Source organism: Mobula birostris, chromosome 2, assembly GCF_030028105.1.
Source record: "Mobula birostris isolate sMobBir1 chromosome 2, sMobBir1.hap1, whole genome shotgun sequence".
NCBI classification, from domain to species: domain Eukaryota; kingdom Metazoa; phylum Chordata; class Chondrichthyes; order Myliobatiformes; family Myliobatidae; genus Mobula; species Mobula birostris.
In genome coordinates this window covers 112,603,620-112,622,476 of record NC_092371.1, presented here as the reverse complement: position 1 = coordinate 112,622,476, position 18,857 = coordinate 112,603,620, and the positions used below count along the sequence as shown (strand labels likewise).

Sequence of the window (18,857 nt, the reverse complement as noted above, 5' to 3'; positions counted from 1 at the left end):
TATTATTAATGTGCAGTAAGCAAATACTTTCCCAAATTTTTAATCAGTTATGTAGTGTTTTATCAGGATGGTTTCACATAAATTTGCTCTAACTCCAAACAATTTGCCACTTGCCTGTCAGAAAGGTTGTTTCTTTGATTTAGCCGTTCAGTGTTACAGCACTGAAAGAAGCCCTTTGACTCATCGAGTCCATGCAGACAATGAAGCACTTATTTACATTAATCCCATTTTTATTCTTCTCACATTCTTGTCAAACAACACCAGGTTCTACCACTCACCGACAAAAATCTACAGTGGCCAATTAACCTACTTTGGGATGTACGAGGAAACCCGAGTTCTTGGAAGAAACCCACAAAGTCACAGAGGGAATGTGCAAACTCCATACAGCCAGCACCAGAAGTCAATTCTGAACCTGCGTTGATGGAGCTTTGAGGCAATAGCTCTACTAGCAGTGCAATTATGATACAGTAAAAAAGGTTTAAATGAAATAAAATCATAATTTTGCCTACTCGAGAAACACAGCACAGTACTTTGTCAGTCGTATGAGATAAGGTACTGAAAGAACCTTACTTTGAAATCCAAAAGCAAAATACTACAAATGCTGGAAATATGAAACAAAATAGAAAATGGTAGAAATACTAGGCAGCATCTGTGAGGAGGGAAAACAAATTTTTCAAAGGGATGACCTTTCATCTGATGAAGGGCAGCAACCTGATACATTAACTGCTTCTCTCTCTATAAATGCTGAATATTTCCAGTACCCATTATCTCTCATTTACCAACTGATGTCATAATAATTCTAGGTAAATGGTAACTCACAGGACTAGTCATGCATTACTTCCACTGTGCATATGAACAACTTAAAAATATATACTGGGAACTGATTTAAGGAATTGTTGCGAACGCAAGTCAAAGAAGTTCTAGGAAGCTCTATATTTATCAAAAAGCTCCCAATTTAACAAAGCAATACTATGTTTATAACACACTGCCAACTTCAGATGGACTTTTTACAGAATATGTGCTTGGCAATATCAGTTTCAGCACCAGAATAGTGTGTGCCTTATTTTAAACCATGTAATAGTTTCAATCAGCGCCACTGCAGGAAATCAATGCATGCTTGAAATGCCCATTGGCAAAAGGTAGATATGCAAAAATTTTACATATCAAATCTTGAATTCACGGTCATGATCCTATTCTCACACAGCGGCTTTTGACTTGCAATTGTACATTACATTGCAAGTAAGGGAGGATTGCTGGTGGAAACTGACCAGAGTCAGTCTGATACCGTACAAAGTCCCATCTGCTATTCAAGTCAATAGCAGGGTGCATAACCACAGTCCATAGCAGGAGAAGAATACCACTGGTAAATATCACTTGGAAGCAGGACATTGCCCCAGCTGGTACAGTTTGCTGCCTCACAACATCAGAGACTTGGGTTCAAATGTGATGTTAGGTGTTGTCAAATGTGGAGTTTGCAAATTGTCCTTAAAAATGCATGGGTTTCTCTGAATGTTCAGGTTCTCTCCCACACCCTAAAGGCATATGGGTTAACTGGTTACTGTAAGCTGCCCCTAACGTGTCGGTGAGCGGTAGAATCTGGGAAAGTTGATGACAATGTGGAAAGGATAAAAATAAAGACTGATGTAGGATCATTTGGCACAGACTTGGTGGGCCAAAATGCATTTCCATGTTCTCTGCCTCTACACTACACTAAATTAACACCGATTTTTCTTCGAACATTTCATTTCAAAATTAGCTGCCTCATTATGTTATGTCTGAGCCAAAAATTGTAGTAGCCAACAAACATTCCATCAATTATTCTCACCATAATAATAACTGCTAAGTTATCAGAAAGAATGACAATTTGTTATTTGGCAAGATATTCTTATACACAAATATGCAGAAATTGAGAAAAGCTGCAGCCTTCTGTTTTACAGAAGTCCATGACTGCCATTGTCATAAATGATAAAATACATTGGGCAACAATATTTTTTAAAATACTCAGAATTTGCAACTTTTATTTAAACACATGAAGATCCTAAATTTATCTATTTTTGCACAGGTAAACAAACTAACCTCTGAAGGCTTGGCCACATCCTTCTCATCAACATACTTTGCCCAAGGTCCTTGAAAGCCTTCAATATTTGCTGGGTCTGATTCTTTTAATTTCTTTCGCTTTTCTGATTTCTTTTTACCAGATTCAAATACTGTAAGTCCTGCACAATTTTAAAATCAATACAAAAGACATGTTGGCAAATACATAAGAAAGCTGAGCAAATTCACTTTAATTAAAATGTCATTCAGCAATGTTTCAAATATTTTATTCTTGAAAAACCACACAAGGAGCAAAAGGGCTGATAGATTTTTAGCTATTAAGAATATTAAAGGATTCAGGTTTAGGGCAGTAAAGTGGATCCAAAGTAAAAGATCAGCCATATTCTTACTGAATTGCAAGGATGAGCGGTCCAAACCTCATCTATTTCTTATGTCCTTTTGGTATTATGCTCAAACCAAATTCAAGCATCATCAGTAATTCAAAGGCAATAAAACAGGGTCATAAATTATAATAAAAAAAGAAGAGACTGATCCAAATCCATCATAAGATCATAAGACATAGGAGCAGAATTCGGCCACGGCCATCAAGCCTGCTCCACCATTCCATCATGGCTGATTTATTATCCCTCTCAACCCCATTCTCCTACCTCCTCCCTGTAACCTACGATGCTCTGACTAATCAAGAACCTATCAACCTCTGCTTCAAATATACTCAATCATTTGGCCTCCAAAGCTGTCCGTGGCAATGAATTCCACAGATTCCCACTCTGACTAAACAAATTCCTCCTCATCTCTATTCTATGTAAATGGATGCACCTCTATTCTGAGGCTGTGCCCACTGGCCCCAAACTCATCCACTATATGAAGTATCCTCTCCACATCCATTCAAAATTCAAAGTAAATTTATCATCAAAGTACATATATATCACCATATACAGTCCCAAGATTCATTGTCTTGTGGGCATACTCAATAAATCAAATGAGCATAATAGAATCAATGAAAGACCACACTAACAGGGCAGAAAACCAGTGTGCAAAAGGCAACAAACTGCAAATCCAAAAAGAAGGAAAAATAAATAAACAAACAACCAAACAAGCAATAAGTATCAAGAGCATCAGATGAACAGTCCTTGAAAGTGTTTGTGGGAACAGTTCAATAATGGGGCAAGTGAGGTTGAGTGGTTATCCCCTTTGGTTCAAGAGCCTGATAGTTAAGGGGTAGTAACTATTCCTGAACCTGGTGGTGTGAGTCCTGAGGCTCCCGTACCTTCTTCCTGATGGCAGCAGTGAAAAGAGCGCATGACCTGGGAAGTGCAGGTCCCTGATGATGGATACTGTCTATCTAGGCCTTTCAATAGGTTTCAATGAGATCTCCTCTCATTCTTCTAAACCACAGCGAGTACAGACCCACAGCCATCAAGTGCTCCTCATCCTTCACAGAATCATTCTTGTGAATCTCCTCTAGACTCTCTCTGTTTTCTCAGATAAGGGCCCAAAAACTGCTCACAATACTCTGTGCAATCTGACCAATGCCTTATAAAGTCTCAGCATTACAAGCCTGCTATTATATTCTACCCCTCTTAAAATGGATGCTAACATTGCATTTGCCTCCCTTACCATTGACTCAACCTGCAAGTTAACCTTTCGGGAATCCTGCACAAGGGCTCCCAAGTCCCTCTGCATCTCTGATTTTTAAATTTCCTCCCTGTTGAACACAGAAACATAGAAAACCTACAGCACAGTACAGGCCCTTCAGCCCACAAAATTGTGCCGAACATGTCCCGACCTTAGGAATTACTAGGCTTACCCATAGCCCTCTATTTTTCTAAGCTCCATGTACATTTTCAGGACCTCATTGCTTTTCCTTCCTATGTCATTGGTACCAATATGTACCAAGACATCTGGCTGCACCTCCTCCGTCTCCAAAATGTTGTGGACACGATCTGAGACATCCCTAACCCTGGCATCTGGGAGGCAACATACCGTCCGGGTATCCCGTTCATGTCCACAGAATCTCCTGTCTGTTCCCCTCACTATCAAGTCCCTTATCACTACCGCTCCCTTCTTCTCTCTCTTTCCCTTCTGCACCACGGACCCATGCTTGGTGCCTGTAACCCAGCCGTTGTGGCATTTTCCCAAGAGGTCACCCCCCACAAAAGTATCCAAAGCAGTATACTTGTTTTTGAGGGGAATGACCACAGGGGTGCTCTGCTCTAACTGCCTATTTCCATTTCTCCTGACAGTCACCCAGCTATTCGCCTCCTCCAACTTCAGGGTGACTACTTCCCTATAACTTTGATCAATTATATCCTCGCTCTCCTGTACAAGCCGAAGATCATCTAGTTGCTGCTCCAGATCCCTAACAAGGTCTTCAAGGAGTTGCAGCCGGATGCACTTCACGCAGATGTAGATCCCTGGGAGACTCTGGGTCTCCCAGTTCTCCAACATCTGGCACGAAGAGCACACCACAGCCACATAAATGGTACAGTAAGAGAGAAATAAAAAACAAAAAGGAAACCTTAACAGACACTTTACACAGAGCTGATGCTTCTTCCAAGCCAAAGCCTCCTTTGAGCCAAAGCCTGCTAATTCTTCTCTCGCCACTGGACTACTCCAGTACAATGCACTCCGCTTATCCCTTCTGTACTATTATTTAGTTTGTAGAGCTCTATTGTCGCCACTTATAGGACATGTACAATGGACAAGTGCTCTTGAAGCTCCTTTTTTAAATAACAACCGCCAACCTGCGAGAATTCCCTCTTGGTAGGGCTCTGTTAACACTTTGAAGACACTGAGATCTTCCGCAAAGCTTTTGCCAATCATTTTTCACTCAGTACCAACTCACATCACTACAATGGTTCATGCAGCTATTGTCCTGAAACTTTAATGAATTGTTCTTTTTCCGTTAATCAAACAATAATGGGACCTTCCTCTAAACACTTGCTATTGATGTTTCTAAGTAGCATTGTTTTAATATTGCTGTCATTCTCCAGATAATGATTTTGACTCAGGCCACAGAAAAGATTGCCCTTCACTGCTGATGGGTTCAGAATATCTTGCCCTCTGAGACATCCCACCCTGCTCCGATTCTGGAACTAGCTTGTTACTTTGCTTTGCAGGTTTCTTTCTCAACAGCGGTCTTTTTCTCATCTACCAAAATATCACTGCCATCACGAAGCCACAATGTTTCACTTTGACTCACAGTGAAATATAAACATAGTCAGCCCATGTGGATATCCAGACAAGAGTACTGCAAGTTCAATGACTCTTGAAGAATGCCCTCAAAATCTCTCTCCCTATCTTTGAAGAATTATTCTTTGTATTTTTTTCTACTCATTGAAAAACTGTCACTAGAGATATCATATTCCATTCACCGCCAACAGCTCCATAACAGCTGTGGCTCTATATCTTCTTTTAATATTCTTTCAAAGGATGTTGGCTTTACAGGCCCAACCAGCACCCAACTGCCTATCCCTAGTTACCCTAAGAAGGTGGTGGTGATCTGCGTTCTTGAGGTGAGGTGTGGGTATACCCAAATGTCGTTAGGCAGAAAGTGCCAAAATTCTGACCCAACACAGGAATGGCAACATATTTCCAGGTCAGCATTGGTTTGGCAGTTATACTGAGGATAACTTCCAGGGGGTGGTGTCCCCATGCTTTTGCTACCCTGCCCTTCTAGCTGGTTGTAAGTTTGAAAAGCACTGTCTAGGAGTCTTGCTGTGTTGCTGCAGGTGATACAAACTGCAACGACTATCCATCAATAGTGGAGTGACAAAATGGTTATGGATGAGATGCCTATCCAGTGGGCTGTTATATCCCACACAGAGTTAAACCTCTTGAGCATTGTTGAGCTGCACCCATCCAGGCAAATGGAGAGTATTCCTTCACACTCCTGACTTGAGCCTAGTAAACAGTTTAGAAAATAGTCTGCACCTTTTTTCCTTCTATCAAAGTGCATGACTGTACACATATGTTCTATCTGCCACTTCTTTGCCCGTCCTCCCAATCTGCCCAAGTCCTTCTGCAGACTCCCCACTTCCTGAATAATACCTGCCCCTCCACCTATCACCCAAAAACTTGGCCACAAAGCCACCCAGCCTTCAGTTCTTACTGTAAATTGCAAGCAGTAAGTTGAATTTAAACTGTGTCACAGACTAAGAGGTTGAACATGCAACAGCCAAGTATTAAGGCATTGAGGTTGTGTTAACTGGCTTGTATCAAACCAGGCAACATGGCTAAGTTATTTGCATTGTTACCCGAGTTCAAACTGGCAGATCAGATGGATGTTGTTACGTAGCATATCAAACATGGTCACAGGAGTTTCTGTGTACTTACCATATTCGTGTACTCAGAGGCGGCCATAAGAACATTAATTTTGGGTGTCTGCCTGTCATCATTTATATTAATATTTGTTTTATTTAGTTTCTCCCAAAGGCGTTTGGACCTTCAGAGGTGCCTTATCAATTACAATGTATTTCCACTATGCATCTCAAAGGAACCATTTGCCAACTAAAAATATTGAAGTAAATAATCTTATTGTAACTATTGAAATTATATTGAATCACCTACTGTTACCTTTGATTTTAAGGGTATAAAAATGTGATGTACTTTTGGGTTTGTGAACCTCTACCCAGTGTGTCTCTGGAACGATGCCTGCTTGCTTTGATGAATAAATACAGTGCCTTGAAAAAGTTTCAGTCCCAATAACTATTTTCACACTTTACCATCTAATTACTCAATTTAAAATACATTGAAATTGGATTTTTAATCTAATCTATAAACCAGTCTGCATCATGACAAATCAAAAGAAAAATTCTAAAACCTGTCAACAATTTACTAAAAATTAAAAATGAAAGTTGTGAGGCTGAAGAAGTATTCAACCCCTTTGAAATTAGTACACTAACATTCCTCAGGTGCAATATACTGTATTACCTTACCAACTGCTGTTGATGTAGAAAATTGGAGAATCGCCTGGTTTCAATTAATTCAAAAGAATACATACTCCTTCTCTCTGTAAGGGCTTTAAGTATGGTAGGTTTTCAACAGGCCAAACCAATAAGAAGACAAAAGAGCATTCAAGACAAGTCTGGGAAATGATAACAGAAAAGCACAAATGTGGAGGAGGATAAAAAAGTATCACAAAATGTACTGAACATACATCGGAGTTCAGTGCAGTGCATTGTGGAAAAAGCAGAAAAATTATGAAACACTGCTGAGGTCAGGCCATCCCTCTACACTGAGTCACTGGAGAAGAATAGCACCTGTAAGAGAGGCTACTCCGACACCAACCGTAACTGAGTGAGCTGCAGACGGCAGTGGCTGCAACTGGAGATGAAGTACATGGCTCCACAAACTCTAAGACCTTGCACAAAAAGGGTACTTAAGGAAGCGTGGCAAGGAGAAAGCACTGGCTAAATAAAAAAAAGCAGAACATCTTTCCCTTTAAGGCTTTTCAAAGCATCACTGAGAAGATACTGTAAAGGTGTGGAAGAAGGTCTTGTGGTTGGATGAGACTAAAGTGGAACATTTTGTCCTCAACACTAAGCAATACATGTGGTGAGAATCTAATACTAAACATCAGCCTGGTAACATGATCCCTACATAAAGTATGCTGGAGGCAGCATCATGTTATCATGTTATGGAGATGCTTTACAGCAGCAGGGACTGAACATCTGGTCAGAATGAATGCTGCTAAATACAGAGAGATCCTAGATACAAACTTGCTAGCCTCTGCCAAAATGCTTAATCTGGTGGGGGGGGGGGGGAAGAGAAGTTCATCATTCAGCAGGACAATGACCCAAAACACACTGCCAGAGCAATCATGGAGTGGCTTCACATGAAGAAAATTGATGTCCATAGGCAGCCCAGCCAGAGTCCTGACTTTAACCCAATCAAACATCTCTGGCAAGACCTCAATATTGCTGTCCACTACCGCTCTTATCCAAAAAGACTACCGGCCTGAATATACGTGAGAAGTCGTTCAACTACGTACTAAGCAAAGGAGAGGTAAGTATTTTTGAACTGCTGACATTTCAGTTTTTGAATTTTTAGTTTTTCATGCTTTCCCTTAATTTTGTGCTCTACTGTGAAAAAAATGAGCATATGAATTTACAGATAAAAATTCATAGCTAAATTGATCAAAATGCCTGGTTGTAATACTCATTTATGTGAACAAAGCACTGGATGCTGAATAACTTTACATTGCTTTATAAGTCACCAGCTTTATGGTCACTCTGGTGACTTTGAGCATAGTCACAATAGTCTGCAAACTCGGCCACAGAGCCTTTAATTCTGTCATCCTAACGTGAAACCTATAACCTACAATGAGAAAAGAAGCGATCCCAATAACAATACATGCAGAACACTATTAGTCATCGGCAGCCAACCAGAATAGGTCTCTTTACTTCCACTCTTTGCCTCCTGCCAATCTTCTATCCATACTAGTGTCTTTCCTATAATACCACTGGGTCCTATCTTGTTAAGCAGTCTCATGTGCGGCACCTTATCTAAAGCCTTCTGAAAATCCAAGTAAACAACATCCATTGACTCCCCTTTGTCTTTCCTGACTGTTAAGTCTTTAAAGAATTCCTACAGGTTCATCAGGCAAGATTTCCCATTAAGCAAACCATGCTGACTTTGGCCTACTTTATCATACACTTCCAGGTAGCCTGAATCATCATCCTTAATAATAGACTTCAAACATCTTCCCAACCATTGAAGTCAGGCTAACTGGCCCACAACTTTCCTTGCTCTGTCTCTCTCCCTGCCTGAAGAGTGGAGTGACATTTGCAATTTTCCAGTCCTCTGGAACCATTCCACAATCTAATGATTCTTGAGAGATCATTGGTAATGCCTCCACAATCTCTTCAGCCACCTCCATAACCCTAGGGTGTAGTCCATCAGGTCCAAGTGACCCATCTACCTTCAGGCTTTCAGCTTTCCGAACACGTTCTCCTTAGGTATAGCAACTATGCTCATTTCTGCCCTGACAGTTTTGAATTTCTGGCATACTACGAGTGTCTTCTGCAGTGAAGACTGACGCAAAATATTTATTAAGTTAGGCTGCCATTTCTTGGTTCCCCCATAACTACCTCTCTAGCGTCATTTTTATGTGGTCCAATATCCATTCTCTTACTTTCTATATTTCTGAGAAAACTTCTTGCATTCTGTTTTATATTATTGCTAGCTTACCTTTATATTTCATCTTTTCCCTCCTTATGTTTTTTTAGTTGTCTTCTGTTTGTTTTTAAAAGCTTCCCAATCCTCTAACTACCCACTAATTTTTGCTATATTATATGCCCTCTATTTTGCTTTTCTGCTGTCTTTGACTTCTCATCAGCCATGATTGCCTCATCCTCCCTTGAGAATACTTCTTCATCTTTCGGATGTATCTATCCTGTGCCTTCCGAATTTCCCCCAGAAACTCCAGTCATTCAGCCATTGCTGTTCTACTGCCACCCCTGCTAGTGTCCCCTTCCAATCAATTTTGGTCAGGGCCTCTCTTAAGCCTCTGTAATCCCCTTTACTCCACTGTAATACTGACACATCTAACTTTAGCTTCTCCTCCTCAAGCTGTAGGGTAATTCTATCCTATTATGATCACTGTCTCCTGAGAGTTCCTTTACCTTACGCTGCCTAATCAAGTCAGTTTCATTGCAAAACACCCAATCCAAAATTGTCTTTCCCCTAGCAAACTCAACTAAATGCTGCTCAAAAAAGCCATTTCTTAGGCATTTTACATATTTCTCCTGGGATCCAGCACTAAACATACTGAAATCCTCTATAACTATTGCAACATTGCCCTTTTTACATGCATTTTCTATTTCCTGTTGTAACTTATATTCAACATCCCGGCTACAGTTCAGGGCCTGTATATAACTCCCATCCGGGTCTTTTTACCCTGGCAGTTTCTTAACTCTACCCATAAGGTTCCGACATTTTTTGATCCTATATCACTTTTTTCTAAGGATTTGATTACATTTTTAAGCAACAGAGCTACCCTCCACTTCTGCCCATCCTTTTGATGCAATGTGTATTCTTAAATGTTAAGTTCCCACTGTGATCTTCTTTCAGTCATGACTCAATGACTCCCACAATGTCTTGCCTGCCAATTTCTAACTGTGCTACAAGATCATCTACCTTATTCCGTACTACCATGAGCATTCAAATCTAACACCTTCAGTCCTGTATTCAGCACTCTTTTCAATTGTGCCTTTATGCTACACATTAACTCACTCCACAGACTGCAATTATGCCCTATCATCTGCCTGTCTTTCCTCACAGTCTCACTATACACTGCATTTACTTGTATACCAACTGACCCATCTTCAGCCCTATCACTCTGGTTCCCATCCACCTGCCAAATAAACTTAAACCATTCCCAACAGCTCTAGCCAACCTGCCTGCAAGGATATAGATCCCCTCGGTTTCAGGTGTAACCCATTCTTTTTGTACCTGGTATACCTTCCCCGGGAGAGATCCTAATGATCCAGAAATCTGAAACCCTGCTCCCTACTCCACTCCCTCAGCCACTCATTCATCTGTACTATCATTTTATTCCTGCCCTGGTACTGGGAGTAATCAGGAGATTACTACCTTGGAGGACTTGTTCTTCAGCCTCTTCCCTAACTCCCTGTGCAGGACCTTTTCCCCCTTTCTACCCATGTCATTGGTGCCAATGTACACCACAATCTCTGGCTGCTCACTCTCACCTCTTGAGAATCTTCTGCAGCTGCTCTGAGACATCCTGGACCCTAGGACCCGGGAGGTGACACACCATCTTGGCTTTTCTTTCATGGCCACAGAACCTCCTGTCCACCCCCCCCCCCCACAACTATCGAGTCTCCTATCACTATTGCTCTGTCTGATTTTACCCTTCCCTACTGAGCCTCAGAGACAATCACATCAGTTAAAGGATCCTGCATGGAGGTTAAGAACATAAGAAACAGGAGCAGAAGTAGGCCATCTGGCCTGTCGAGCCTGCTCTGCCATTCAAGGAGATCATGGCTGATCTGGCCATGAGCTCAGCTCTACCTACCCGCCTTTTCCCAATAACCCTTAATTCCCACTCGCTTGCACCAATTCATCTTATCGTTTTTATTTTTTTTTAAACGTGATTTAGTCTTTACATTAGCTACTCCCCTTTGGGTAAATATATATTGCATGCAGCTCCAAGAGTTTGTAGAAGAATGCTGGGTGCCCCCTGTCTGATAGTAAATAAATTGCAATAGAGAGTTACAGTTTAAACAAGTCACACTAATCTTGAAGTAACTCCAGTTCACAACCCAAAAGAAAAATCAGGCAAGCAATTATAATTTTCAATAAATTGATTTTGAGTAATGAACTAGTCAGTATTTATTAGTGGGTATGTTCCCCTACTTCCTTCAACATCAGCAACCAGAAACTGCTACTGGATGTGTACTTGACCACAATAATGGGAAATTAATTCAGTATTTTGCTGGTAGAATTACTGGTGATATTTTAACATTATTAACATATATTTTAACATTAAATTGAAATTCTGTACATCCTGGTTGGGTATGCATTCTTTAGATTCAAAGAACTTCTCTGGAGCTTCCTAGAAACCTTGTTCATGATCACAAGAGATTCTGCAGAAGCTGGTAATCTGGAGCAACACACACAAAATGCTGGAAGAACACAGCAGGTCAGGCAACATCTATGGAGAGGAATAAACTGTTGATGTTTTGGGCTGAGACTCTTCACGTGTTCATGATGTTGTATGGGGATGCAAATATCTCATGATCTTGCCTGGCTTTATCTGGTATCACAAACACAAATTACACACTCATTCACAAACTAGAATATTTTCCACTCATGCACTCTGGTTGGTTAATGATAGCATGGACATACTGAATTCTGCAGTAAGACAAGGTCACACTGCTTTTGATCATTAATCATCTGCAAGAACGGATATTGGTAACTTCCAAGAAAATGTGTAAAAATGAACATTATTCTCACTCAATTTAAAAATATCTGTATGGAATTAGAGAGGTTTAATTGCTCCAGAAGGGTCTCCTTTTGATTTAAAGAAACTAATTTGATTTCATAAACACAAGGGATTCTGCAGATGCAGGAAATCTACAGTAACACAAAAAGTGTTTTCCTTTTTCATATGATGGATTGGAATGCTTTCCACCTTATGTCATGAACCACTTCCAGGTCAGGAATACATTTTCCTCTGGCCTCAGTTCCAACTAAGCAAGAACCTAATTTTATCAAATAGAATTTTTTTCCCACTATTTTCCACTTCAAACGTTCTGAAAGCTGTCAAGTAAGAATGCATTTGTTTAATCTGGAGTGGATCTGTTTCAAGTTCCTGAGGTAAAATGCATGTGACTGTTCACTGAATCATCATGTTTGGTCTGTCTGTGGCTTTTTAAAAAAAATCAAACTGTTTTGAGTTGGTTACAATCATCTTTTCTAAAGATTAGAAGTTCAAAAACAAAAAGACATAACTTAAACTGGGGACAGAAATTTAGGCAATGTTTTTTAAGAAGCTAATAATAATGCAATTCATTTACCAAAGACATTTCAACAAATCCCATTTATGAAGTCGCAGTTTCATAGACTCACAGAAATGCATCTTAAATATGTGAAAAAAAGTATGGAAAACAAGTCTCAGATATCCCATTTATCAGATATTATTATTTGTTTTCTTATAATTGTCTGCAATTCCAAAACGAAATGGAACAAAAATTGATATGTCCAGATTTGCAAAGAAAGAAAAATATTTAGGACAGGAAAAAGATACTTGTGCTTGTCACCTCACCATCTGTTCCAAATCTGCAACAGATAACACAGCATGATTTAGAGATGCTGACTCATCTCAAAACTGTACAGAAATAATTCCAGGTTCAATTCCTGATTAATGTTGAGATGATTCTTACTGACAACCATGGGTTGGACAGTGAGGAGAAACAAGAAACTGTAGATGGTGGAATCTGGAGGAACAGTGGGTCAGGCAACACCTATGGAGGGAAAGACAGTGAATGTGTCAGGTCGAGACCCTTCATTTGCACTGAAAGAGGAGAGATAGAATAAAAAAGGTGAAGGGAAGGAGTGGAGTAAGAGCTAGCAAGGAGGAGAGGGACACAGAGAAGGTTTCGCGTAACTATATAACCAACTAATTCTCACTATTGTAACAGACCAGAGAACCCAGAAATTACTGAGAACTCTGGTGACACAAGAGACTGGAGCAAAATATCAAGCTACTGGAAGAACTCAGCAAGTCAGGCAGCATTGTGAAGGTAAAAGGGTAGCTGGGAATTTCAGGAAAAGACCCTAGATAGGATAGTAAAAGATTTGTTAATTAATAAAAAATTAAGGGCAAGAAGTTACAACTTAATGGTATCATTACCTCTCACCCCTCTAAAGTATGCTACAGTGATATTATCTACAAATAAAATGTTGCCATTACACACCAAGGATATCATACTGATAGAAAACAAATCCCAGAGCTGAAAGGTAGCAAGTCATAAAATTTTGATTCCATTTTTGAGTTCACAACACAAACCTTGATTCTTTTCAGCATCTTCAACACTTCCAATATATGTGTCCCCTGCTGGAACTTCACTGTGGTCTAATGTTGGATCCAAAGCATAACCTAAAATTAGAATAAAATGTTTTTAAAAAGGCAAGTTATAGAAATGAAAGATAAATTAAAATTAATCAACACACATTTGTGTTCCCTCAAACTTCAGTATTAAAAGAGGCAACAAAATTGACAATATTAAGATGCTGAATTCTTCAAACAATATTCCAGACTTACTCATGTCAAGATGAGTTAGATGAAGAAACCATTTAAAAAAGGATGGGTTACACTAAACTTGAGGGGGACCAATATCCTTGTGGGCAGGTTTGCTCGAGTTGTTGGGGAGGGTTTAATTGGTTTGTAAGGGGGATAGAAACCAGCTTGATAGATCAGAGGATGGGGTAGGTGGTGTACAGGTAGGTGTAGCACGTAGAGACATGGAGCAATTGATAGGGCAAAACTGCAGACAGTTGGATGGGATAAAGTGTGTCTATTTTAATGCGAGAAGTGTCAGCAACAAGGTTAGTGAACTTGGAGCATAGGTCAGTACATGGAACTATGACGTGGTGGCCATTAGAGACCTGGTTGTCACAAGGGTAGGAATGGCTGCTGGATGTTCCAGGGTTCAGATGATTCAAAAAGAACAGGGAGGGTGTTAAGGGGGTGGGAAGGTGCATTGCTAACCAGGGATAGAAAAACCTGCAAAAAGGGAGAATGTCCTGGAGGGATCATCTCATGAGTCATCGTAGGTAGATAACAGAAACAAGAAGTGAGCAATCACTGTATTGGGATTATTCTACAGATCCCATCCCCAATAGCAACAGATGCTGAGGTGCAGATAGCGAGGTAGATTTTGGAAAGGGATTGTTGTCATGGGCGATTTTAACTTCTCTTAATACTGATTGGCACCTCCTTAATGAAAAAGGTTTAGATGGGGTGGCACTTGTTCGGTGAGTCTCGGAAAGATTCTTGACACAATATGTCGACAGGCCAACTAGAGAAGAGGACATACTAGATTGGGTACTAGGCAATGAACCGGTCAGGTGTCAGAGCCCTTCGTGGGTGAGTTTTGTGAAGACAGTGGACACAACTCCCTGACCTTTACCATTGCCTTAGAGGCATAGGAGCAGATGGTATTTAATTGGGGAAGAGGGAATTATGATGCTATTAGGCAGGAATTTGCAAGCGTAATTTGGGAACAGATGTACTCAGGGAAATGCACAATAGAAATGAGGTGTTTAGGGAGCATAGCATGGGGTCCTGGACAGAAATGAGATGCTTAGGGGGTAATTGCATGGGGTCCTGGATAGGTGTGTCTTATTGTGGTAGGGAAAGGATGGTAGAGTGAAGGAATAAAGGTTGATAAGAGATGTGGACTATCCAGTCACGAGGAAGAAAGCTTACTTATGGTTTAGGAAGCAAGGATCAGACAGAACTCCCGAGTTACAAGGTAGCCAGGAAGAAGTTTAATAATGGACGGGACAGCTAGAAGGGGGCATGAGAAGGCCTTGGTGAATAGAATTAAGGAAAACCCCAAGAGGCGTTCTACAGGTATGTGAAGAATGGGAGGATTACTAGAGTGAGAGTAGCACTGATCAGGGATAAAAGGGGAAACATGTCTGGAGTCAGATGTGGTAAGCAATGTCCTTAATGAACACTTTGCTTCAGAATTCACCAGTGAGAAGGACCTTGACGTTTGTAAGAACAGAGTAAAACAAGCAGATATACTCGAACATGTCAACGTTAAGAAAGAGGAAGTGCTACAACTTTTGGAAAACGTTAGGGTAGATAAGTCCACATGGCCAGACGGGATATACCCCAGGTTACTACAGGAAATGAGGAAAGAGATTGCTGCACCTTTGGCAATGATCTTTACGTCCTCACTGACCACAGGAGTAGTACCAGATGATTGGAGAGTGGCAAATGTTACTCTTTCTTACTTCAGTGGTGAGCAAGTTATTGAAGAAGATCCTTAGAGACAGGATTTACAAGCGTTTGGAGAAGAATAGTCTGATTAGGGATAGTCAGCATGGCGCTGTGAGAGGCAGATCATGCCTCACAGGCCTGATTGAATTCTTTGAGGATGTGACAAAACACATTGATAAAGGGAGCAGTGAATGTGGTGTATATGGGTTTTGGTAAGACGTTTGATCATGGTAGGTTCATTCTTGGCTGTGTGAATTCAGAATGAGCCCATCCATAGAAGGCAGAGGGTAATTGCAGATGAAGCATATTCTTCCTGGAGGTTGGTGACCAGTGGTGTTCCACAAAGATCTGTTCTGGGACCCGTACTCTTTGTGATCTTTATAAATTACTTGGATGAGGAAGTAGAAGGGTGGGTTTGTATTTTTGTGGATGAAGGATGGAGGTGTTGTGAAAAGTGTAGAAGGTTGTCGTAGGTTACAACGGGGCACTGACATGATGCAAAGTTGGGATGAGAAGTGGCAGATGGAGTTCAATCCAGAAAGAATGTGAAGTGAACACTTTGGAAGGTCGAACTTGTAGGGAGAATATAGGGTTAATGGCAGGATGCTTAGGAGTATAGATGAACAAGGGGATCTTAGGGTCAATGTCCATAGATCTGCCAAAGCTGAGGCTCATGTTGATAGGGTTGTCAAGAAGCTGTATAGTGCGCTGTTCTTCATTAGTCAGGGCGCCAACATCAGAACATCTTTCAAGAGGGTGCATCCTTGCAATTTTCAGGCCGATGGTGTATTGGGTAGGGCACTGAAAATCAGTGCCAACCACTGGTGTGAGTATTCAAGGACGTCTTCAATCTCTCACTATTGCAGTCAGAGGTTCCCACCTGCTTCAAAAGGGTGACAATCATACTGATGCCCAAGAACAGCAGAGTGAGTTGCTTCAACAACTATCGTCCAGTGGTACTCACATCTACTATGTGAAGTGCTTTGAGACCTTGGTTATGGCTAGAATCAACCTCTCTGTCTCAGCAAGGACTTGGACCTGCACTCAATGTTTCAGAAACTGCTTCTTCCTCTCCATGAAGACTTCTTCAGTATATTTTCCCTTTCTTTCTGCCCTATATATTCGTTTTGTAATATATACCTCTTATTGTAATTTATAGTTTTTATTACTATGTATTGCAATGTACTGCTGCCACACCGCAACAAATTTTATGACGTATGCTGGTTTTATTAAACCTGATTCTGATTAAGTTCAATAGTTCTGAGGTAATGTTGCAGCTATATAAAACCCTGATTAGACCACACTAGGAATATTGTACTCCGTTACAATCACCTGATCATAGGAAGCAGTGTGCCAAAGAGGATACCAGGGTACTGCCTGGATTGGAGAGCATGTCGTATGAGGACAGGGTAAATGAGTTAGGGTTTTTCTCTTTGGAGAGGTGACTTAATAGAGGTGTACAAGATGACAAGAGGCATAAATCAAGTGGACAGCAGAGACATTTTCCCTGGCGGAATTGACTAATACAAAGGGGCATAACTTTAAGTTAATTGGAGGAAAGTATATGGAGGATGACAAAGGCAAGTTTTGTTTATACACAGTGTGGTGAGTACCTGGAATGGTGGTGGTAGAGGCAGATACATTAGGGACACTTAAGGGACTCTTCAGTAGGCACAAAGATGATAGAAAAGAATGAGTGAACTATGTGAGAGGGAGGGGTTACACAAATCTTCAAGTAGGTTAAAAGGTCATCACAATATTGTGGGCTGAAGGGCCTGTGCTGTGCTGTAATAGTCTATGTTTTATACTCTATAGAAAAATTTGAACACAGCAAAAACTGTGTAATGAACTACTTCAATTTCTCAAAGTTCCAGAAAACCTCTTATATCCGACATGATTAACCAAAGATGCAAAAATGAGCAATTGTGGCATCATCACATGAACAATAATCTAAGTGATAACACAGTTTATAAATTGATGCAACAAACACTAAGAAGTGTGACCAGAGGAATGACCTTGAATATAAAAGCTCATTAAAAACACATATTTGCATAGAGACACTAAGAAATTGACAAAACAGGCTGTACAATTTGCACAGAAATAACTCTTATAAAGCAATATATATATAAGCACCAATGCCCCAGGCTCAGGCTGGGAAATTATTTTGAAGCACATGATTTTTAACAGATGTGTAAAGCTGCAAAGCTGTCTGCAAGTTGATTTCAAACAGAGTGCTCCGCTAATTGCTAAGCTACGGGAATGAAAATGATTAAGAACATCTAATACGTCAAAACTGGTAAAAGGGTTGAGGTTGGGAGGGTGGGGTTAAAAGAATCAATTTTGTCTCCAGGGCACTTTGATGTGTGTCATACATTCTCTGCTATTCTAATAAATGGATCTGGGAACCAACAAATCTCTAGTGCACACTTACACAAGAATTGCACAATCCAGATAGTGTAACTAATATAGAACAACTAGCCTTTTACTATGTCAAAAACAACATGGGGCTATGTGTTATTGCTGAAGCCAACAAAGAAAATAGCAAAAAAAAAAAGAATTGAAAGATATCCAAATGCAAACACATGTAAAATGAAAATGGACTCCACAGGATTTGATTAGAATTATTTGTTCATGTGGAGATTGAAAGCAAACACGGCTAGCCTCTATTTCTATGTTAAAACTGCTGAGTACTTTCATTTATTAAAAAAGGATTATAAAAACTGGAAAGGAAAATGAGTATTTATTATTCAAGGTAATTATAAAACTAATGCAAAGCCAAAGTTCAAAGTAAATTTATTATCAAAGTACATATATGTTACCACAAACAACATTCTCCAAAAAAAGGTATTAGAGGTTTCATTGCTTTTTCATTTTCAGTTTTCATCACCATTGTTTTAGATTACTACATAGTTAGTGTTTTTATTTTCAGTATCCAGTCTTCCGGCGGTTTAGAGAACAGGGAATTGACTGCCATTACTAGACCAGTAGAGTCTGTGCATTACTTGTGCATTCTGTTCCATATATCTCCTGAATAACTTTGTGAAGGGAAAGTGACTAGTGATTCAAGTTCACTATAAAACATCTGGAATCACTTGGAGCATCCAGTTCGGGAGCTTCCTGAACATGGGGTGATTATCCAAGTGAATGATGCCTGGTGGCAGACCACCGGAGTCTGATCTGATTCATTTATTGCAATGTTGCTAAGTTTTATTTATAGCATAAATGCTTTCCCTTCCGCAACCTGGTAGCTTATTATTCAGTACAACAAGTAATGCTCTAGTATACTGTATACTTACACATTCCTCTTCTACTTTAGCGGTATATA

The 18,857-nt window shown here is 40.2% G+C and overlaps 1 protein-coding gene across 1 annotated transcript in view; it reads right to left on the bottom strand.

The window, feature by feature from the left end:
* cdc40 (cell division cycle 40 homolog (S. cerevisiae)) overlaps positions 1-18,857 on the bottom strand; it is a 139,580-nt gene that overhangs the window by 69,032 nt on the left and 51,691 nt on the right. The window contains exons 4-5 of the mRNA XM_072246415.1: positions 13,589-13,678; positions 2,077-2,216 (exon numbers count right to left, since the gene is read on the bottom strand). Coding sequence (XP_072102516.1) covers positions 2,077-2,216; positions 13,589-13,678 — 230 coding nt within the window. The remainder of the gene's footprint in view (positions 1-2,076; positions 2,217-13,588; positions 13,679-18,857) is intronic.